This window comes from Leucopleurus acutus (genome assembly GCF_964270905.1).
Source record: "Leucopleurus acutus genome assembly, chromosome: 2".
NCBI classification, from domain to species: domain Eukaryota; kingdom Metazoa; phylum Chordata; class Mammalia; order Artiodactyla; family Delphinidae; genus Leucopleurus; species Leucopleurus acutus.
The window spans coordinates 1,615,082-1,637,244 of NC_139143.1; the positions used below are offsets into that span (position 1 = coordinate 1,615,082).

The 22,163-nt window shown below is 57.3% G+C and overlaps 1 protein-coding gene across 6 annotated transcripts in view; it reads right to left on the minus strand.

Annotated features, from left to right (window-relative positions):
- The window catches only part of NAV1 (neuron navigator 1), a gene marked incomplete at both ends in the record, with an annotated part of 207,225 nt that overhangs the window by 15,372 nt on the left and 169,690 nt on the right, over positions 1-22,163 (minus strand). For 3 of the 6 annotated variants that reach the window (XM_082860446.1, XM_082860447.1, XM_082860448.1), the window contains 12 exons: positions 3,876-3,987; positions 4,176-4,259; positions 6,871-6,948; positions 7,057-7,080; positions 7,801-7,853; positions 8,840-9,010; positions 10,573-10,721; positions 11,334-11,375; positions 12,025-12,468; positions 12,948-13,641; positions 14,380-14,677; positions 15,127-15,265. In XM_082860446.1, the coding sequence (XP_082716572.1) occupies positions 3,876-3,987; positions 4,176-4,259; positions 6,871-6,948; positions 7,057-7,080; positions 7,801-7,853; positions 8,840-9,010; positions 10,573-10,721; positions 11,334-11,375; positions 12,025-12,468; positions 12,948-13,641; positions 14,380-14,677; positions 15,127-15,265 (2,288 nt within the window). The remainder of the gene's footprint in view (positions 1-3,875; positions 3,988-4,175; positions 4,260-6,870; positions 6,949-7,056; positions 7,081-7,800; positions 7,854-8,839; positions 9,011-10,572; positions 10,722-11,333; positions 11,376-12,024; positions 12,469-12,947; positions 13,642-14,379; positions 14,678-15,126; positions 15,266-22,163) is intronic. The other 3 variants (XM_082860450.1, XM_082860449.1, XM_082860451.1) reach the window with 3 other exon arrangements.

The window sequence follows — 22,163 nt, forward strand, 5'->3', positions numbered from 1 at the left end:
GACGACAATACTTTCCAAATTCACGTACTGAGCCCATACAACCTCTACACCAAAATCCCAGCCGGATAATTTGCAGAGATTGACAAAGTGACCCTAAGGTTCACATGGGGAAACAAAGGGCACAGAGTAGCCAAAACCATCTTGAACAAGATCAAACTTGGAGGACCCACACTTCAGATTTCAAAACCTACTACAAAGCTACAGTAATCAAGGCAGGGTGGTACCCGCTAAGGATAGACATATGAATGAATTAATGGCATAAAACTGAGAATCCAGAAATACACCCATGTATTTCTGGTTGACTGATTTCCTGCAAGACTGCCAAGATAAGTGAATGGGGAAAATAGTCTTCTCAACAAATGGTGCTGGGACAACAGGACAGCCACTTATAAAAGAATGAAGTCGGACCCCTACCTCACACCATATAGGAAAAGTAACTCGAAATGGACCAAAGATCTAAATGAAACAGCTAAAACCACATAAAACTTTTAGAAGCTAACGTGGGAATAAATCTTCATGACCTTGGATCAGGCAACAGTTTTTTAGATACAACACCTAAAGCACACAAACACACACACAAATCGAAGAAAAAAACAGATCAGGGCTTCCCTGGTGGTGCAGTGGTTCAGAGTCCGCCTGCCGATGCAGGGGACGCGGGTTCGTGCCCCGATCTGGGAAGATCCCACGTGCCGCGGAGCGGCTGGGCCCGTGAGCCGTGGCCGCTGAGCCTGCGCGTCCGGAGCCTGTGCTCCGCAACGGGAGAGGCCACAGCAGTGAGAGGCCCGCGTACCGCAAAAAAACCCCAAAACAAACAAAAAACAGATCAATTACACTTCATCAAAATGGAAAGCTTTGGTTCTTCAAGGTGAAACGGAGCAGGACCCCGTGGTCCTTGCCACTCCCATGTCCTCAGCCTGCCTTTTGTCTGTGGAAAAACTTTAGCCAAAGAATAAGTTTAATCAGAGAAGTGAGAAAATACAGAAACAAAGGAAAACAGTCAAAGGAGACCAAATAATAATAATAGGTTAGTCATTAAGCATGGTCAAGGACCTTTAGTTCCTCCTTAAGGGCTACAGATAATATTCTGAGCCGTACCCTGTGAGCTGGCTTATAGACACTGAAACCCCGACCAGCTGGAAGAAGTTAACTACACGATGACCAGGCTGTAGCCATGACCTAAGCTGCCACAATTCCGAGAACTGGCATCAAGGAAGTGGGAACAAACAGACCCTGGAACTGAAGCCTAACTGTACCTAAAAGAATCAAGATGACGCTGGTCAGACCACCGATGACCAATTTTAAGACGACTGTCAGAGCTGACTGTGCTGTTTCTACATGTTGCCCCCTCCCTCTGTCTACAAAAGCTCTCGCCCACGGATTGTCAGTGGGGGGAGTCGGCCTTTGGACAGGTGTCCGTCCTCCCCACCGGACTGCCGGCATCCAAACTAAAGTAAACTTTCCTCTCCACCAACCTGGCCTCTTTATTGGCTTTTGAGCGGCGAGTAGCCGGACCCCACTTTCGGTTACAAAGGGACAGTGTCAGAAAGTAAAGACAACTCGCAGAATTGGAGAAAACATTTGCAAATCATGTATCTGATGAGGGGCTAGCATTTAGAACATATTAAAAACTCTTAAAACTCAACAGTAAAAAGAAAACCTGATTGAAGAATAGGCCAAGGATTTAAACAGACATTTCTCCATAAAGGGATACAAATGGCCAATAAGCACGTGAAAAGAATGCCCATTATATCCTTAGCCACTGAGGAAATTACAACCCAAATCATAACGAGATACCACTTCACCTCCACTAGGATGGCTATCACAGAAAAAGACAACAGCAGATGTTGGCAAGGATGTGGAGAAACTGAAACCCTCAAGTTGCTGGGAAGAAGGACAAGGGTGCAGCTGTTTTGACAAAGTTTGACAGCTACTCAAAAAGTCAACAGAGCTACCACATGACCCAGCAGTTCCACTGCTGGTTATACACTAAGAGAACCGAAAACATCTGTCCACACAAAAACTTGTGCGTGCAAGTTCATAGTCGTGTTATTCGTAACAGGCAAAAAGTGAAAACAACCCAGTGTCCACCAACCGATGATGGATAAACAAGGTGTGGTCCACCCACACAATGGAGTATTATCCAGCCAATGGAGTATTATTCAGCCATAAAAAGGAAGTCCTGACACATGGTACAACATGGATGGAGCTCCAGCCCCCAAACACCACATACTGCATGATTCTATCTACATGAAATGTACAGAACAGGCAAATGCACGGAGACAGAAAACGGATTAGTGGATGCCGGGGCTGAGAGCGGGGAGGAAGAGGGAGTGACGGCTAAGGGGTTCAGGGTTTCTTTGTGGGGTGATCAAAATGTTCTGGATTTAGATAGTGGTGATGGTTGTAAATACAACCTTATTGAATTGCACATGTTAAAAAGGTGTGAATTATATCTCAATTTAAAAGAAAAAGAGATTACAGAAGCTACCCGATAGACGTGAACACTAGGGAGAGCGTGCACGGTCAGAAGAAAAAGCTGAGGCTGGAGCCCTGGACAAGGTGTTTTCCTTGTGATGAGAAAACTCTTAGGATTTACCCTCAACCGCTTTTGTGCAGCCGCCTGTGTTAATTGTATTATCACGTGGCACCTGGCATTCTTAGTACTTATTTAGCTCCTACCGGAAGGCTGCACCTCGTGACCACCTTCATCCACCCCCCGCCCCCCGCCCAGATCACCCCTCATCCTGACTTTCTCTAGCAAAGCTTGACTCGCTGTTAAATCCCAGGCTCACCTGTCACTTGAGCCCCACGGAACCCATGTGATCTCGGTCTCATCTGAAGAGTCGGTTCATTCCCCTCGGAGAACCGAAGTGAGGATCAAGTGGGGTTATACACACGTCTGCGCACGCACACGTTTACGTCAAAGTGCAAAGTGCTAGTGTTTTAGACTACTTTCCAGGGCACTTTTAGGTTCATGGCAAATTTGAGCGGAAGGTACAGAGATGCCCCACTACTCCCTGCCCCTCTACGTGCACGGCCCCCCCGCTATCAACCATCCCCACCAGAAGCTACATTTGCTACAATCGATGGACCTGCACTGACACGTCACCGTCCCCCGGAGCCCAGAGTTTACACTGGGCTTCGCTCTTGGTGGTACATACTGTGGGTCTGGACAAACGGAGAAGGACACATATTCCCCCATCACCGTGTGCTACAGAGTGCTGTCACCGCCCTGCAAATCCTCTGCCTTGCCCACCGCCGTTCCCCGCCCCCAGCCCCGAAAGCCACGACCCTGTCACCGTCCCCAGAGTCTCGCCTCTCCCGGAATGTCGTACAGCCGGAACCACACAACACGCAGCCTTTCCCGACTGGCTCTTTCACTCAGCAGTGCACCCTTAACACGGTCAGCGTCTTCTGCCGTCTGATTAACTCATTTCTTTATCATGCTGAGTGACACTGCGTGGTCTGGCTATGGTACAGTTTATTCATCCTTTCGCCTACCGCAGGACCTCGGGGTTGCTTCCAAGTTTTGCTGACTGTGAATAAAGCTGCTGTAAACATCCATGTTTGGGTTTCTGTGGGGACATAACGTTTCAGCTCCTTTGGGCAGATACCAAGGAGCGTGACCGCTGGGTTATACAGCGGGAGTACCTCGCGTTCGTAAGAGGAAAGCGCTATGTTAGCGACCGTCTTCGACAGTCATTTGAGGTCGGAGGTGAGGACCCTCTCCTCTCCCTCACCCTCTGGGGTGGTGGGGTCATGCCCCGCTGCTCCTCGCTGACCGTCCGAGGGCCCCCACCTTCTAGAAACCTGACGTGGAGAGAAATCCTGCAGTAAGCCTCTTTCCAGCCCAGCCCTGTGGCCGGAAGGCCTACCTTTGGGTGTGGCTTCTGAGGCATTGAGGGCCCCCTGAATGACGGCCTGGGCCTCAGAGTTCTTCTTCTTCAGAAAGTCTATGGTTTCCCGTAAGTCCAGCAGCTCAGTGTCCTGAGAGAGAAACGAAGTGGTGTCACGGGTGTGGCTGGGGGACACCCGCTCTGTGCCCGGCCAGGGGCTGGGCTCGGGACTCTCCAGACCCGATGTGGAGGGCAGGGAATTGGGGCAGGTGGAGGAGCCAGGGCGGCAGGAGGGGGGGCGCCAGCCTGGCCTGTCCGTCCCCCGACCCGCGCTCTCACCTTCTCCTCGGCTGTCTCCGCCAGGTGCCGCAGACGGCACGTCATGCTCACCAGGCTCTGCTCAAAGGCCGCCACCAGGTTGGCCTGAAACAAACACATACGGGGGTTCCCCAGGTGCCTGGGTTTGGGGAAGGGAGGGGGCGTCTGTGGGAGGTGGCTAAGCTGACTGCAGGTCTCAGAGCGGACCAACCGCACAGGGGCTCTTACACCTTGCTCCCACTTCTGGCCCGAAGAACACTCCTGGGGGGCCCAGCGCCTTGAATGACAAAGCGGCGCAGACAGCATCAGGGTGGGGCAGGTCTTCGGAGGCGTCTAGGGATGCGACACCTACTGTTTGCGGAGGTGGGACTGTCCCCTGCTTCCAGGGGGCGTCCCCTCGGGGGCCGTCGCTTTATCCTGGCGGAACTCCTCCCCCAGGGCCCCATCACTCCCAGAGAACGGGTTTGGGACAGCTTCCCAGCCCCGCGCCCAGGGGGCCTCCGTTCTTCGGTTCTGGCCGCCCTTTCCCTGATCCTGGGGCTGGAGCGGTAGCTTGGGCCACCTCGCGGCAATTCCACAGTCTGGCCACTAGGTGTCGGGCCGGCTCCGCGAGGGGCCCCCAAGGACTTGGGGGGGGGCAGCAGGGGGAGGGGCAGGAACTCCAGCTCTGCCAGCAGGAAGGCCTGCAGGGAAGGGGGGCGTGCTGAGGCTGGGACCAGAGCGGGGGACGCTCGCCCTGGGAGAGGAACAGCCGCGGTTCGCGGGGAGTAAACTGTGGCCCTTCGAGGGAGGGGCGCACTCCACACAGAGCTCTGGGGGCCGGTAACCCCTGCTTCCTGTCGGCCAGTGGTTCTGCCTCCCTGGGGGTGGACCCTAGTGTTCGCCCCCTGTCCTTGACACAGGCTGGAGGCCTCTCTGGTCCAGGCCGGGCTCCTTGGCACGTCTGTGCCTCGATGGGGTTACCTCCACCTCTGGACTGGGAGCTCCTGCCTTCCTGGCCTTGGGTCACCTCTTGTTTGGTCCCTACATCCCTGCCCGTCTGTGAGCACGTGCCTCCTCGTGAGGGGCCCCGAGACCCCGGCTCCTCGGGGCTTTTCCGTGCCGGCCTCTTCCCGTCTGGGGCTCCCTCTCCTCTGGGGGGGCTGCCGCCCCGCATCCTGTCCCTCCTCTGAGCCTCCCTCACCCCCAGCCCCACGAGGGAGCCTGTATGCCCTCGGGGCTCAACCGGGGGTCTGGAGAAAGGCTGGCATGTGGGAGGGGGAAGGCGTCCAGGCTGTGCCCAGCGTGGGCAGCTGGGGAGTCCTGGTGAACAGGACACAAGGTCTGGAATCAGGGGACCCTGAGAACAGCAGAGAGCCTTCCAGAATCCAGGACTCTGACCCTCAGCGAAAGCCTGTCTCCAAAATTCAGGACCGTCGTGTCTGAGCATTCAGTTTCTCCTCTCTCAGCCAAAGGGAACTTCCTGTTCTAAGAGAGTCACCTTCTAAAATCATTCTCTTGGCTCTGGTCCAGACTGGACAGCACGACACTGACAGGGTGTAAATGAGTCAGACGAGCTCCTGCTCTCTGACACCCCTCCCCCGCTGCCGTCTCCCAGACATGATCTTCCCGGGCTCTGCCGGACGGGATGGCCTTGGGTGAGGCGCCAGGGACAGAAGAGACGGGTCTCGTTTCTATTACGATTCTTATGGGTCCCCAGTTGTGGGGAAAAGGCTTGATACGAGCTTCGTGCAAGCCAGTAAGAATACAACGGACCGACCGAGAGTTTGGGAAAGAATAAAAAGAGCAAAGAGAACCACCAGTGTGGCGAGGACACCGCTCGCTGCCCGAACGCGCTGGAAACACGCAAAACCGCGGCGCCGGGTCTTCTACCTGATTCCAGTGAGACCCAGGCCTGACAGCTGGGCTCCCCAGACAGGAAGGGAAGAGAAAAAAACCAGCAAGGACTGCGGAAATTGCAGACATGGTTACTTTGTGCAAACACTTGGAAAGCTCCGCAGATCCGGCTCAGCTGTTGTTTACAGCTTCGGGGGAAAATGGCTCTTATGTTCTCTGTTTGCAGCTCGGTCGCTGGGGAGAGGCTTCTGCGGCCTAGTCTGGGGGGCAGCTTCGTTTCTCCCCATCTCCCAGGGTGGAAAGACCGAGGCCACGAGAAACGCATTCTAAGCGGATGTGCTCTGGGCAGGCTGAGGGCGGCGACAAGAATGCGGGCTCCCCGGCTAAGCTCAGGGGCCCCAGAAGACAAGGCAGCTGCGGCCGAGGAGCCGGAGCCCGGGCTGGCCTCCTAAGAGCGTTGCCGTTCCCAGGTGGGGTCCCACTACCCAGCTGCGTGCCTGCCCAGCGACGGGGTGAACAACGACACGGGCAGAGGCAGAGGGTTCCCGGGGATCCATAATTCTGATCCGTGACTATTCCTGTCCACGGCCAGTGGCAAGGCTGTTCCCACCTCCACGCAGAACCACTGATATAAACCCCTTTTCTCTGTCTCTAGGGGCTTCACGGGCCGTCGGACGGGCGCTCGTCCGTACCTATGAATTAGGGTGGGGGTGCGAATGGCTCCTTAGAGAGACCCCGACTCGGAGGAGGAGGCCGCTCTCCAGATCCTCCGCTGCCTGGAATCAAAGCCCACGGGACCCCTTACGAGACAGTTCTCCTGGGGCTGAACTCGTCTAGTTGGGGCCCAGACAGCTGCCCGGCTGTCCCCCCCGGCACTCACGTTGGCGGAGAGCTGCGACGTCAAGGTGGCTACTTTCTCCTGGGAGGACTCCAGGGCCCTGCGAAGCTTCCGGATTTGCTGTGAAGGAGACGGAGAGGCACTTACGGTGGCAGAAGAGGTGTACGGCTCGCGAGGAAGTGGGGTGCAGGGGTGTTAGGAGGCCGGGGCGAAGGCTGGGGACCCTACCTCAGACTGCATCCTCTCCTCAGCCTGGTGAAGGAGCACAGAAGCGGGGTGGGGAGAGAGAGAGAGAAAGAGAGAGAGAGAGAGAGAGAGAGAGAGAGAGAGAGAGAGAGAGAGAGAGAGAGAGAAGGCCGTTACTACGGAGGCAAAGGCAGCGCGCAGAACTCGAGGAAGCGAGATGCAGAAGCGCCCAGAGGCTGAAGCCCCGTGGCCGGGCCTGGCTCTGCACGGGGTGGGCTCAGACCCCAGACCACGGTTCAGTAAGGCACACCTCTGGGGCAGAGGTCACAGCCACCTCTGCCATTGCCAGGAAGGCTAGGAAATGCAACTGCTGACCTGAGGACTAACCCTGTCGCCACCAACTTGAAGGAGTAGAGCATTAGGGGCAGCACGAACCTGAGGACCAGCTTACGCCTCACGAGCAGACGCGGGCCCAGGGCCCACGAGGAACCTGGGGCAGATTCTGCACGCAGCGAGGGTTCTGGGGTCCCTGAGCGCGGCCCACCCTCCCGGGCACAGAACGCCTCCACGACCAGGGGATTCTCCGATTTTCAAAGGAGGCACAAAAGGCGCCAGGGTCGCTCAGGGATTGGCGGTGAGGCCGGAAGGACCACCGAGGTCTAGAAGCGCCCACTTCGTGCCCTAAGCTCCAGGGGCCCCCACCTCGCCCCGCCCCGCCCCCAGGAGGGTCCAGGGCGCAATTTGGTGCGGGGTGGGGGGGGGGGCGTGGAGAAGCGAGGCTCTTACTGAGGAGTAGGTGGAAGAGGCACTGGAGGCCAAGGACAGCACTGAGCCGTGAACTGCAAGAGAAGCAGAACGCAAAGGGTTAGCAGAGCGCTCGGCCGGGGAACCCGGGGAGGGTTCCCGGGAGGAGTGCTAAGGCAGGGGCTCGGGTTCTGATCCTGGAGCAGAGAGGGAGAACAGAACAGAGGACGCGGCCGTCTGGCCCGCCGAGGACTCGAGTTCCGGCCCGAGCTGGCCTGCCCGCTCCGGCCCGTGCTCTCGGACAGCCGGGCCGAGGGCCCTGTGCTTGGCCTGCCCCTCCGAGGGCGCAGGGCTCCGGGAGAGAAGACGCTCCCGGGCACGGGTCACCGCCTCCCCCGTCAGGAAAGCACTGTCGCTGCTGAGGAAGAGGCAGTTCTCATCAGAGCTGCTCAGAACGAATCGCGACTCTGCCTGTGTCTCCTCTTCGCAGTGGGGACCGTTCAGATGAAAAAAGTCTCCAAGTGCAAGACACTCGTTCTGATTCTTCATGAACGACAGCCCTACTGAGAGAACCGGAGCAGGTCGGCAAGGAAAGCCCCCGGGATGAGCGTCCTGACGTCACCAAGTCTCACCCCCAGAAAGCCGGGCTCCAGCTCTGACCACCACGCCCAGAGGGCGGCCCTTGAAGCTGGTCTTCGGAACGTTCTCGAAAGAGGAATGAGATGCCTAATTCTAGTAAGGCTTTAAGAGCTACCTCTGCGTCCCCGTAAGCGGTCCTGTCCTCTGATGACTGGGGGGATGGGAGGACGGTGGCGAGGGCGCCCTCTACATAAGCCTTCCACGCTGCCTCCCCTCCCCCGCCCCCAGGAGAGGCTCCATCCCAAAGCCCCAGGGCTAGACGGTGCCACCCAAGGTTTCTGGGCCCCCAGACCCTTCAAAGGGACGGGAAGAGAGAGCTGAAATGGCCCAATCGGATGTTCTGTGAGGTGTGAGGCAGACATGTGCGCGGTGGCGGCAGCGGTGCGCGAGGGGACCCAGCAGAGCTGGGATGAACGTGAACCGCGCTGGCATGAAGTCTCACCGTCGTCCGCGGGGTCTCGGAAGGATCCTGACCGGATCATCCCCTTGGGTCTCTCGGCCAGGGACAGGGTGCTCCCCATTTGGGAGCCGCTGTACAGCGCGAAGGCCGCCTCGTGGGTGGGGATGCTGTTGGAGCGGGTGATTCTTGGCGTGGTGGCCGCAGTGGGACTCACTGGAAGGACAGAGGGGGGGACAGGAGAGGGAGGGGAGGGCGGGAGAAGAGGCAGGGGCATCAGCTTTGGGTCCCGGGGGCGGGGCGCCAGGAGCAGAGGCGGATGGAGGGGCAGAGAGGAGGCCGGCGGGCGGCGGGTGTGCAGGCGGCCGTGCCTGGGAGAGCAAAGCCCTACGAGGAGGACCCTGCGTCTGAGCCAGGGGCGAAGAGCGAAGCCTGTTTGAACGCCCTTCCCTCGGGCCTGTCTGCCCGGAGAGGTCGCTTTCGAAGGTCATGCTGGGGGCCCGGCAGCTTTTCTGAAACCTTCGCATCACTTGGATGTGCCGATGAAAACGGGGTGTCGTGTTTCTCTTAACACACAACTGGCTGCCAGGGAGGCCTGAGAGTTCAGAGCAAGGCTCAGATCCGAGTGACGAAGAGGACCAGCGAGAGGCAGGGCTCAGGCTGTGGGGCGCACGGCCGGGCACCACGGAGGGGAGCGGCACTCCCCAGAAACACGGCCGGTACCCGGCATGACCCTGGCTGGAAGGCCAGAGCCGGCGAGCGGTCCGGTCCGGGAGGCTGTGGAGCCCTGCTGGCCCGCAGCCCCGCCCCCTCGGCCCCTGCCTCTCGGCGTGCATGCTTGGGGTGGGGGGTGGGGCTCCTTGGACACTCCGTGGACGTCCAGTCTCCGGGAAGACCCGAGAAGAAGACAACCCCACCTCTCCCGGGGCCCTTCGGCGTGTGTGAGGTGATGATCGTGGCTTGGCCCGGCCCCTCATCCCCCTGTGTGGTCTCCATGGAGACGGACAGCAAGCTGGCCCCGCCCTCGTTCTAATGGCTCTCGGACCAGATGACCTTCCCTTTAGCATCGCGCCCTTCTCTAGCAAGATGACCCCGACTCCTCGTTTCCTCAGAGTCCCCAGTCGTCCCACAGGCGTGTCACAGGTCTGCAGGTTTTGCTTACTGCCTTCCTTCGCTCCACTGAAAGAGGCAGTGGATTTGGAGAAGCAGGAAGGAAGCAACAGGCCGGCCCGGGCACTGTCCTCAAGGGCCCCCAGCACTCGGCGCCCCAGGAAGCAGGGCCGTGAGCCCCGGCCTTCGCCCCTCCCGTCTCTGAAGCAGAGTCGCCTCCTCCTCACAAGCTTCCCCTTCTCCTCAGACACCAGGAAAGGAGCGGCCAGCACGGGTCTCCCTCAGCCCTGCCTCTAGGATTGGACGGTCCCGGCTCTGGGGCAGACCCACCGCTGCACTCGACCGCTCACCCCCTGCCTCCCCAGCTGCCCAACGCTGTGTCGCGGCGCTGGGTGCGGCGGCTCCCTTCTGGCTGCACCGGGCTTTGCTCTGGGCCTCCCTCACGGCTCTTCCACGCCAACAGGCAGACTCTCTGATGCTGCAAGGACCCCACAGCCCGGGCCCAGGGGCCACGTCTCAGGTCCGGGTCTGGCGCACTCAGCCGTGCGTCTCACGATGGAGGCATGACCCGCGAGCCGGCCGCCACGGCGCGAACCAAGTATGGGGTGAAACCCAAGGCCCCGCTGCCCTGCCGGCCCCCCTGCACGGCGGTGACTGCGGACACTGACCTATGGTGGTGAGCTGGCCCTTGGCGCTCAGGGACATGGACAGCGCAGGGGGCGACGGCAGCTCTGGCTGGTCGTCGGACTCGGGCGGCCCCCCGATGCTGTGGGAGTGTCGCCACTCCTTGGCCTCCTCCTGGGGCTGCAGCTGGTACCTGCGGGCGGCAGCCAACAGCTCGGTCTGGGCTTCTACCACCTGAGCTCAGAGGTGAGCTCCAAAAGCAGGACGAGGAGGTGGGAGCCGTCGGGGCTGACTACGGGGGGCTGCGGAGGGAAGCAGCATCCTCCCGGACCCCAGGAGGGGCGGAAGGGCTGGGGACGCCCCTGCGGGGCTGCCCGAGCTAGGCCGAGATGACAGAGGCCCGGGACAGAGCTCGGCATTCGAACCTCCCAGCAGCAGGAATCACCGGCCTGCAGGACCTACTGCCCACCTGAGTGGCCAGAGGTGGCCCGCTCTCCCTCAGGTTTGGGGGGGGGGTGTTCTGGCGGGACTGGGGCAGACAGCACAGGCTGGTGCAGGGAAGTGCGTGAGTCCCATGTGCAAGCCTGTCTCTCCTCTGTCACCAGAGCCCCGGCTACAAGTTGACGCACACGCAACAGTGAGCCTGGGTGGGCGTCTGGGAGGATGTACGGGAACCAGGTACACGTGACCGGCCGAAAGGGGCACCGCACGCATGACTGGAGCCTGGGACAGGGCGAGTTACGTTTTTTCATACAGACCAGGAGCCCCAGGTATAGGAAAGAAAAACACACGTAAGGGTTATTACCTGAGCCCCTTCTTGGGAAGAGTATTCCGGTCCCGCTGATTACTGTGGAGGAAAGAAAGAGAAGCACGTGGGTCCATCTCAGGAACTAGAGTTTGGGAGCAGAGGTTTGACGGATGCAACATCGGGACCCAGGCATCCGGCTGTGAGGCCCCCGCCTCCATAAACAAAGGGGAGGTCAGCCACAGCCGCCTCTGGGCTCACAATCTGAGAAATTTATCTGAGATCTTTGATGTTTCTCTCTGATTAGCTTCCCACTCCCACCCCCCTCCCCTCCCCGGCAACCGCGGATTGAACCTGGGCCCTGGGCAGTGAAAGCATGGAGTCCTAACCACTGGACCGCCAGGGAATTCCCTCTGATTTGCTTTTTAAAGATCATGCTGTGGTAGATGAAAACCAGGATGTGACATAATAGGGGTGATCTGGGGCCAATGATTAGGAAGCAGAAGCTTCGGATGGCAGGTTAAACCAGGCATGAGGGCTCGGGGAAGTCACTGAACGTCTGTGTACTGGTTCCTCGTGTAGCAGGTGAGAATCAGAATTTAAACACAGAAACGAAATCCTGTTCCTTAAGAGTTGCTGAGAAGCAGAGGAGGTTACGTAATGTGCACACAAGTGTCGCCGGTCACAGAGCAGCAGTCAAACAGGCCCAGAGGCAGGAGCGGGCTCCCTGGGCTCGGCCCCGCCCACCCACCTGTCCAGCTGCCCAGTCCTGGGGCTTCCGCTCCAGGCCAGCTCTTCGGCGTCCTCCTCTGCGGGGGCGGCGGGGGGCGCGGGGGCCGCGGGGACGGGGGCGCTGCTGGGGAAGGCGCCGGGCAGGCTCATGGGCATCTGGAGGGACTCCATGCTCCTGTGCAGGCCCGAGAGCTTGGGGTACATGCGGGTCTCTTTGGGGACGCCGAAACTGCTCATGAGCTCCAGGCCCTGGGAGAAGCTGGCGGAGTTGATGTTGAGGATGGGGGCCGGGCTGGGGCTGAAGCAAGAAGGGAGGGGACCCCCGGCAGCCGGGCCCGGAGTGTGCAGATCTGGGACCTTCGGCGCATGGGCGTCAGCGGACGCAGGGAGATCCAGGCTGTTGGAGTTGACCTTGTCCAGATTGGCTAGGGAGGGTGGCTTGACAAAGCTCTTAGCAGTGGCCCTGAGAGAAGTGACGATAAAACAGGACATTCAGGATCACGGAGTTAGAGAAACAACAGGCAGGTGGGATCGCAGCCAAATCCTGGTCCTGTTTCCTCACTTTTGGGCTCTTTGCAAAGCACGGGGGGCTTCTCTCAATGCCCCTGGGAAATACGGGGGAGGAAATCTGACCTGGGCACCATCAAGTCTTAACGAGGGGGCAGCACATGCACAAGGGAGACAAGGGTGGGTTTACGCACAAATGGGCGTTGTGTGTGTGAGAAAATAAAACAGCAAAACCACCCAGGCAAGAGCTCGGAGAGGCTCAGAGCACATCGGAGGGCACCGAGAACAGCTCCGAAAGACGGAAGAGGCGCCCGGCACCCGGGGAACAGGGGGGAGGCCCAGGGCCAGCAGGGAACAGGCCGCCCCGTCTAAGGAGCGCCGGGACCCGGGAGGATGCTGGGAGGGCAGACAGGAGGAAGCGCCCAGCCTGGGTACCTGAGGGGGGTTGGCGGCAGCTCTGCCAACTTGGGGGCCGGGGGGTGACTCGCTTGGCCCTTGGGCGTGCTCTCCGGGGAGCCCATGCTCTTCAGGGCCATGCTGTCTGGGTCCAGGGCCACGGCCTTGGCCTTGGCCTTCTCCTTCTCCCGGTCCGTCTGGTTGACGGGGGCCGGGGTGGCCCGCCCGCCGGCCCCCTTGGAGGGCTCCTTCAGCCTGGAGGGCGTCAGGCTGCCCTGCCTGGTGCTGAGGAGGCTGGGGTCGATGCTGCTGCTCACGGGCCGGGGGCCGGCCCGCCCGCCGGTCACGCTCATGGAGCTGGACTTGGCCGGTCGGGGCAGGCTGCGGTACTGGATGTTGGAACGGGCGCCCGGAGCCAGGAAGCCGGGCTCCGCGCCGTTGGGCACGTCCAGGCTGGTCTTGCGTCCGTTCGCCGGCTTGACGGGGATGCCCGAGGTCTTCTGCGCCTTGCCGAGCGTGGCCGAGCCCCCGGCCTGCACGACGGTGGCCGTGCCTGTGGCGGGAGGGGGCTTCTTATAGCCGAAGGACCCCGACGTGGATGGGCGCGCGATGCCCGAGGGAGGCTTCTTGGCGTCACCCAGGCGGTCACGGCCGGCGTCCGAGGAGGAGCGCTGCAGGCCGGCGCTCTTCACCGCCAGCTTGCCCTTGTCGGCGGCCTTGCCCTCGGGTTTGCCTGCGGAGGGCGGACAGGAGTGAGCGCTGAGACCACCGTCTCTGGCCCCGGGAGGAGGGGCGCCGTGGGCGGGCGAGCGGGAGCCCCGCAGGCTGAGGACCCTTCTCGCCAGAGGGGAGGGGACTCTGGGCGGGACTGGCCTCCGATCGATTGTTGTTTTCCGCCCCCAGGGTAGGGGGGGTCCCAATTTGGTTGAAACGGCAGAGGCGATCACAAAGATGATCAAGAAGGAACGACGTCTAACACCGGTCCAGGGAGGGAAGGTGGGGGAAGCAAAGGGACGGGACTCAGCTGTGTCTGCCGGTGGTTAGGGACTAGAGGGGGCCTGACGGAGGCCGCGGGTCACCACGGAGCCACTCTGGGAGCGGCACGATTCTGACAGTGTGCCAGGACCTCCCCGGGACGGCAACCAAGCCCTCGGGAAGACAAGTGCATCACCCGCGTGTCCCAGGAGAGGAGACGGAACCACTGGACGGTGTGAGGCAGGTCGGGCCAGGCTCCCCCCTCCTCTACACCTGGGCCTAGGCTTTAAGCACGTGGCATTTGTATGCCCACATCTGCACGACGGACATCGTACTGCCCATCTTCCCTGACTCGGGATGGCCTGGAGGCTAGGGTGGGCAGTACGTGGAAGCAGTGTGCGGGCTGGCCGTCTCCCAAGGGTTAACGGCTGTGAGGAAGCCAGGGAAGCAGGACTTGGCCCTGGGCCCCCCCCCGGTCCCTCGTTACTCGGCTCACCTGCGACCTTGAGGGCGCTCTGGGCCGTGTGGGTGATGGGGGAGGTGACGGCCACCGGCGGGGTCTTGCCCTTCTTCAGGGACCCGGGGTGCCCCAGGGTGACGGGCTTCTTCAGTTCCCCAACCTTGGATGGGTCGTCGCAGCTCTCGGGCCGCTCTCGCCGCCACTTGGCCGCGCCGGGCTCCATCTTCAGGCTGCCGCTGTCGTACTCCAGCTTCCTGGGGGCCTTCTCCTCCGACTCACTGAACCAGTTCAGCGCGCTCTCTGCCAGCGAGCGCTTCTCGGAGTCCGTGCGCAGCTGGAGACGAAAGAAGGCAGAGTGGACGCTCAGGTGGGGAAGGGGGGACTGGGTGGAGAGAGGGGCTTTGGCTGCCGGGTGGCCTGACCCTTCCAGAGCAGACAGTGAACCAGCCTTCCGCCCGCACCTCCAGGCTGCCAGAGGACAGCACACAGATCCCGGGCTTCTCTTCCTCTCCAGGTGGGACAGCACTTACGGGCATCCCTCCGAACTGGCGTGGGCGCTCGATAGAGGCCCGCCCGCCGGGACAGCAGCTCACCACGCCTTAGGTGACTGCCCGGCAGCTAGGGATTTCTTTCCACCAGCTCAAGAAGGACTCGGCCAAGGGCACGTGGGAACCAATCCCACGGAGCAGGTGAGCGGACGTGCCACCCTGCGCACAGGCACGGCCCGGTCTGCCCCACGGTTCTCTTGCAGAAGGCGGCTTAGGCATCCACACTCGCACGTACCACTATAGTCGAGTTCCTGCGAGATGCTGTCGGCGTGGTGGGCAGGGAGTTGAGTGAGGAGCTGGCGTTGAACTCTTCCGAGCTGAGGTTGTCAGAGGCATCACTGAGCCCGCTGCTGATGGAGCTGCTCTCATCCCAGCTGCGGGACAGGAGAGAAGGGTTAGCAGTCAAGACAGAAGCCACGGCGAGAAATAAAGTTCCCATGATGAGGGCAGGATGGCCGTACTCCAGCATACAGACCGGCCAGAAGGGGAAAAGCATGGGGGTTAGCCCTGGGTTTGCCAGCAACGCAAAGAGTGATTTAAACTTCCTTGTAATTTGGTGATGTCCTTTCATAAAAGGAAGGGACTACACAGGGAGCTCTACTCAAGACTCTGTAATAACCTATGTGGGCAAAGAATAGGAAAAAGAAAGGATATACGTGTTAGACATACACTGAATCAAGTTGCCTTACAGCTAAAACAAGAACAATGTTGTAAATCCACTATACGCCAATATATGATAACTACTAAATTTAAATTAAAAGAAAAAGAAGGGACTAGCTTTATCTGGTCAAGGAAGATGTTATATCTCCTTAACAGAAAGGTGTATTATAGAGACAAGGTAATTCTTGGATGGATCGAATCACACAAACCCATTTCCCGTCCCTATATATAGCCTCCATTCTTAGAATGACTGTATCTTTATTTCTAGATGTGTTCTCTAGGTATTTCCCCTCCCTCTCCTGAATTTTTCCACACCTGATAACCAGGGCCGGAAGAAGACTGATCTTTTCTAGAGCCGCTAGACCTGTCACTTCTCACTGCCCCCCTCTGTATCGGGTTCACCCCATCCTGGGGCCGGGTCCCGCTGCTTAAGAGCGTGTACCACTCTTCTGGTAAGTGAACCCACTTTAGGTGCCGTGGCCAAGCAGAGGGGCCAAGTGGGTGCTGAATGGTTTCATTTCTCTGCCAGTTGCTCGGAATATCAGACTTGTGGTGCCTGGGAGAGACTGTCGTTAAACATCTGTCTGTACGCCTTTATATCGAGAACCCTGGTCCGTATATTCAGAGAGCCTGACACAGCCTCGGTCACTCTCCCACAGTCGCTTGGCTATTGGTTTTTCTGTTTGACAAGTTCCACGGTCAGAACGTTTATTCTTAACATCTGAACGAGATGCCTCCTCCTCTACCGTTCACCTCCTCTTGGACCGTCCGTGCTTGTTCTCGCAAGTTTCTTTTTGTTCACACGTTATTTTCAAAGCTCAACTTCCGTCCCCTACAACCGTTTTTCAAAGGTCCCATTGCCCAAGCCTTTCCCCATTTCTATCTCTTCCTTCTGGACACGAAAACGCGCTTCAGAAATTCCGTGTTCAGTTTTAGGGCCTCAGACTGAACACGGGACTTGAGTTAAGACTTTAGTAATTCCGTGGGAATTCTCTCTAAGCCCTCCCATCCGCGTCCACAGTGAGTTTGCTCGTCAGCTTCACGTGTGTGCTGAAGCGGCTTAAGATGTTTTCCGTGAATTAGCTGGTATCTGGGAAACGTCTCCCCTTAGATTTATTTTGAGTTTCGTATCATGGAACAAAAATCAGACACACAAGTCATCTAAGTGCTGGGCCCGGATCTCGGCTGGCCTCCGGCTGATTTAAGTGCTGGGAATAGGAAGGTGGGTGGTTTGGGCATGTGGCTTGTTGTTCTGCAGGGATTAATCCAAATACATTGAGAAAGGGCAAAGAAAGCACGGGGATTAGACCACGCTACCGACTGGGCTAGACGCTATTACTGTGAAATATGGCCATTATTCAATGACAATCCACTCTTCTCCCCCCACTTGTGACATATATTAAATCTCACATTTGTCCTGGGCTAACATAACACCTCCCCCCAGCCCCATCTTGTAGCGAACACATACTGAGCGGGAAAGATCAATTCCGGTTTTACGATCCTATCATCCTATCAGCTCTCCTGGGTCAAGACAAGATCTCTGACAAACAATTTCCAGTGGGTCAAATACACAAGAAGCCTGTCCTTGCGCAGAGATTAATTACGGGTCATCGAGGCCTTGGGGCAGAGAAAACGCCTATGGACAAGAGGACTTTGCAGTCCACCAACCCCGAAGAAACCCTTCCTTTGCTCTGCATTGCCGGAAAGCCCAACGCTGAGACGGGGGAGGGGTGTTTATCTTCTCAGAGACTCAGTTCCTCCTGGCCCCAACGACCTCCCCTCCCAAATCACAGACTTTCTCCTGTAGTAAGAAAGTTCCAGCCTAATTACTGGGCAAGGTTGCCTACAGGATTTGAAGGTTTCCTTCAATTCTTCCACGGACCCCCGGGGCAGGGCGGGGGCATGGCTCAGGAAGTAACGCGAGCCATGGGGAGTCATGGGGAGCGGCAGGTGAAGCTTTGCTCGCTCACCTCCTGCTGTGCGGCCCGGTTCCGAACAGTACCGCCCTCGGCCCCAGGGGTTGGGGACCCCTGACCTAGAGAAATTCCTTTGCAGGTCCTGAACAGAAGGAAAACTCTGTCGTCATGACTGAAGGGTTAAGCATGTCCATTGGAGGGAGCATATTTTGTTTCTTAAAAGAAAAATTACACAAGTGATATAGGCTCTAGTCAAGACTCAAACATTATGTAAAAATATAAAGGGAAAAAGGAAAACCGCCCCTTTTCTGCCCTCCCACTTTGACTTCTAGGGTAACCACGGGTAACGGTTTTTGTGCTTCCTTCAGAGCACCCCCATGCAGCCCCCTGTCCGCAGCTGTCTGCCCTCTGCATCGGGAACCACACCCCACCCTCTGGAGGCTCTTAAGTTGGAACCTCAGGCCTCCTCTGTGTTGGTTTACATTCTTGTTTTAGTGAAGTACCTCCTCCAGTAGGCTCCTGGGGAAGTGTGCTTGGGAAGCGAACTTTATAAGATCTGACGCCTTATAAAATGTCATTATGCTATTTTACGCGGGAGATTTTGGCCAGGCATTGAATCCTTAGCTGAAAACAATATCCTTGCAGAATGCAAAAGCATTGCTCCATCGCCTAGCCTCTACTGTTGCCATTCTGATTCCTTGTCCCTAGAATGTGACCTGTTTCTTTGTTTCCTTTCTGGAAACGTTTAGCATCTTCCCGGGTGTTATGAAGCATCATTAACGACTCTATTTTTGGGGCAGTGGCCTCAATTTTATCTTCCATTGCCTCCATTTCTGCTACCATTTTTCATTTCCAAGGGTGAAAACACCACATCGGTCTTTCTCTCAAGGACACAACCTCTTCTTTTAACTCTCAGAGACATGCATTCACTCATTCATTCGGAGGGGCAGGTTTACAATCTCTTTGCCTAGTTTCTAGCTCCAAGTTGCTCTTTCCTGTTTGTATTGGGAGACTTCTGTGTTACACGTCTTCTCGCATCTCTGACGACCCTCGGCTGTTTGCTCATCTGTAAGACTGGGACCCTCATCATAAGTTCTTTGGAAGCTCTGTGTACACAGGTAGGACTTGTCAGCGATGGCGTCAGTATAGGGAGATGCAATGGGACTGATTCATGTCAGTTTCTTCTCTGGGGCTGCTCAGATTTCCTAGAGATGAATCTCCCACCCTCCTCCCTGGAGGGAATGAGACCTGTGTTCTGAGAGCTGAGCTGGGGAAGGTCCTGGGGGTCTCAACATTCAATATGCGAAGTTTCACTCAATACTGGCTCAAAATCTAAGCCTTCACTGTGCCAGGAGCCCACGAGTGCAGAGACCCCTGTTCTATTCTCTCCAGAGTTTCCAGTCTTCTGTCAACTAGGGGAACGGCCGTAGCCTTCCTAGGACGAGGGGATCTGAGTCTGAGGGTTTCTTATATAAATTTCCAGCCAGTCCTCCTGGTTTTAGTTTCACCTCTTCCCCCTCTAAAGGTACCTGATGTCACCAAGTCAGCAAGCTTTTTAAGGGTCCTGGGATACAAACAGAGGTGCTGCACAGTTGTCCCCATTGTGGGCTTAGGACTCGCCTTCGAGCTGATAAAGCAGTTCACACCTGCCATTCTGATCCCAGCTTCCCCGGATGTGGCTCCTGTCTCTCTCTCTAGTCTTTGTCCTTGTGGTTTTATGATTAAAACAAAATCCCAGGGCTTCCCTGGTGGCGCAGTGGTTGAGCGTCCGCCTGCCGATGCAGGGGACGCGGGTTCGTGCCCCGGTCCGGGAAGATCCCACATGCCGCGGAGCGGCTGGGCCCGTGAGCCATGGCCGCTGAGCCTGCGCGTCCAGAGCCTGTGCTCCGCAACGGGAGAGGCCACAACAGTGAGAGGCCCGCGTACCGCAAACAAACAAACAAACAAACAAAACAAAACAAAAGTTCGTTCAGGATTTTCCGTAACATCTTATGGAAAAACCTGAATGAACTTCTTGGACAGCCTAATACTACCGGCCTGTCCATCTTTTCTTCCTTTACGTTTCTCCTGCTTTTGCTCCGGTTCAGAGCCTAACGACCTCTTGGCTGAAGCCCTGTGAAAGGCTTCCATCCCCCCCACTATCCACAGAGTTTCCCCTCCTTCCAGTACACACCGAGTATCATCAGAAGCCCGACCCAGCACCTCCCCAAACCTTCATTAGCTCCTCGCTGCTGAGACAGTCGAATCAGAACTCTACATCCCGCTGTTGCAGACCGTCCGTGAGCCATCGTGAGCGTACAGCGTATGACAGCACGGATAAATGTCGTAGCCAGGCCCTCCGAATTCAAGTCCTGTAAACTCTGCTCGGGGTTAAGCTCGCTGTCAACGTGGCAAACATCCACTGAGCTGACATTTACAGGGTGGCGTCAGCTGTATGGACACTCGACAATGACTGGGCAGAGCAAAGAGGGGAAAAGATGTAAATGAAACATGAACTCGGAAGCACAGACCAGAGACACGAGAGGGCTCAGCGTAAGGGGTGACTAAGTTCTCGGACCAAATCCGGAAACACGGCCCCGCCGTGTAGGCCGCGGGTCAGCACGGTGCTCAGCCCTAGCCCCTGCTCCTAACTCCCAGCCCCCTCGGATTCCGCCTCGTGGCCGGCGGGCTCACCTCACGTCTTTTCAGAAGCACAGGGCTGCAGCGAGGAGCCGCTCTCCTCACCACTGTGCGAGGATCTGTGTCTGCGGAAGATTCTGGAGCCCTGGCGTCATCACGGCACTTGACAGGGATGCGCATGGACCCGACCTGCCTCCACGGGCTTCCCCCCAGCTCTGCACTTTGAAATCAAGGCCCACACCAAACAGCCGGTTTTCTGCGAGGCTTTCCGTGATCCTCCTTGTCAGGAGAAATCGCATCCTCTTTCACGTCCTCTTAAACTCATCTCTGGCTCCATCAGAGCATTCTGCCTTTAAGTAGTTATGTCCGTGCATCCCTTTGCTGGACCACCTCTCCCTGAGGGGTAGGACTGTGCCCCTCATACGGTGTCTGTACACGGTGGGCAGACCTGAACTCCTGGCTTGTGAAAGCAGGGATGCGCAAACTCAGAGAAGGGGTTATGATCTGGAAATGCTACACAGCTGTTCTCTAAGAATGACTGGTAGTTTATTTCCAAAGAATCCTCACTTCAGTGGGAATTGGTAAACTTTCTCTTTGTAGAACTTTTAGATCTCTGCTTAAATTCTCCATCTATTCAAGAATGTAATCCACCTTTTCTACCAGATCCTTAAAAACACCTATTAGAAATATTTGACAGGGACTTCCCTGGTGGTCCAGTGGTAAAGAATCCGCCTTACAATGCAGGGGACGCAGGTTCGATCCCTAGTCAGGGAACTAAGATCCCACGTGCCGCGGGCAACTAAGCCCGTGCGCCACACCACAGCCACTGAGCTCATGCCCCACAACTAGAGCCCACGTGCTGCAAACTACAGAGCCCATGCACCCTGGAGCCTGTGCACCACAACTAGAGACGAGAAAAAAAAAAAAACACCCTGCATGCCACAACTAGAGAGAAGCCCACAACCAAGACCCGATGCAGCCAAAAATAAATAAATAAATCTTAAAAATATATACATTTGACAATCCTTGTCTGCTAATCCCAACAACAGAGTCATCTGTGGGTCTGCTTCTATTGACTATTTTTCTGCCAGTGATATTTTCCCATTTCTTCACAGGTCTCATAACTGCTTACTATATGCCGTGTGTTAAGTGGATGGCAACATGCACACCTAGGAAATGTCGTGCCCCTTCCTCTGTCAGGCTGCTAGGCCTGAGGGATGAGTCGGTCTCATCTGCGGTACAGCTAGGTCTAGGTTTTGTTGTCACGTTGGTTCCAAACGTCTTGGGGGTGGGATCAAGGCTGTCCTTCCTATGGGGCTTGGGACGTGGCCACGGTAAGACCCCGAGATCTCTCCACGCTCTACAGCCCAGCTGCCAGCTTGCAGGGCCACCGAGTTCTTTTAGCTGGTGGTGGCCACCTCCGTGCACTCAGAGAAGGGCCCTGTGCCTTGCAGGGGGTCTCCTCCACGCTCCTGCCCCGCTCTTGGCTTCCTCTGTGCTGTGCTGCTTCCGGCTACTCCGTTAATGCCCCGTGCACCCCAGTTGGGGAAGGGGCGTCTGTTCCATCTTTCTGCCCTGCCCTCGGTCACTGGCTCATGTCCACTGCATGCTCCAAGGGAAGGCCCTGGGGGAAAGAATTAAGGGTGGGTGGGGACGTACTTGCTCTGTGACTAAGTCTCCTTGTAGCCAGTGAGCTTGTAGCCGTTGAAAGTTTGTACAAAGTCCAGCTGTTTTCTCCTTAGCCTCATGTCTGGCGGGTTAACCCTCTGCCTCCCGCCGGGCCCCTCAGATGAAAGCAGCCGAGCGTTCTTTCTCTCCCAGGAAGGGTTCGTCCTCTCTGGAACTGAGTTCAGTTAGAATACTTTGCATCTTTAGATACTTATTGTTTTTCTTTCCTAAGTTATGTTTGTCACTTCTCCAGCTCCTTCTTGTTGGGTGGGAGTGGCAGTGTGTGGTGACCTTGTACCATTCCTTCAATAAATTTCTGAGCCCTCCGTCTAGGGCTGTAAGCGAGCCAGCTGATCCCTCTGCTGTTCCCTTGCCCACTTCCTAGCACCGGGGTACAGGGGTGCACCCA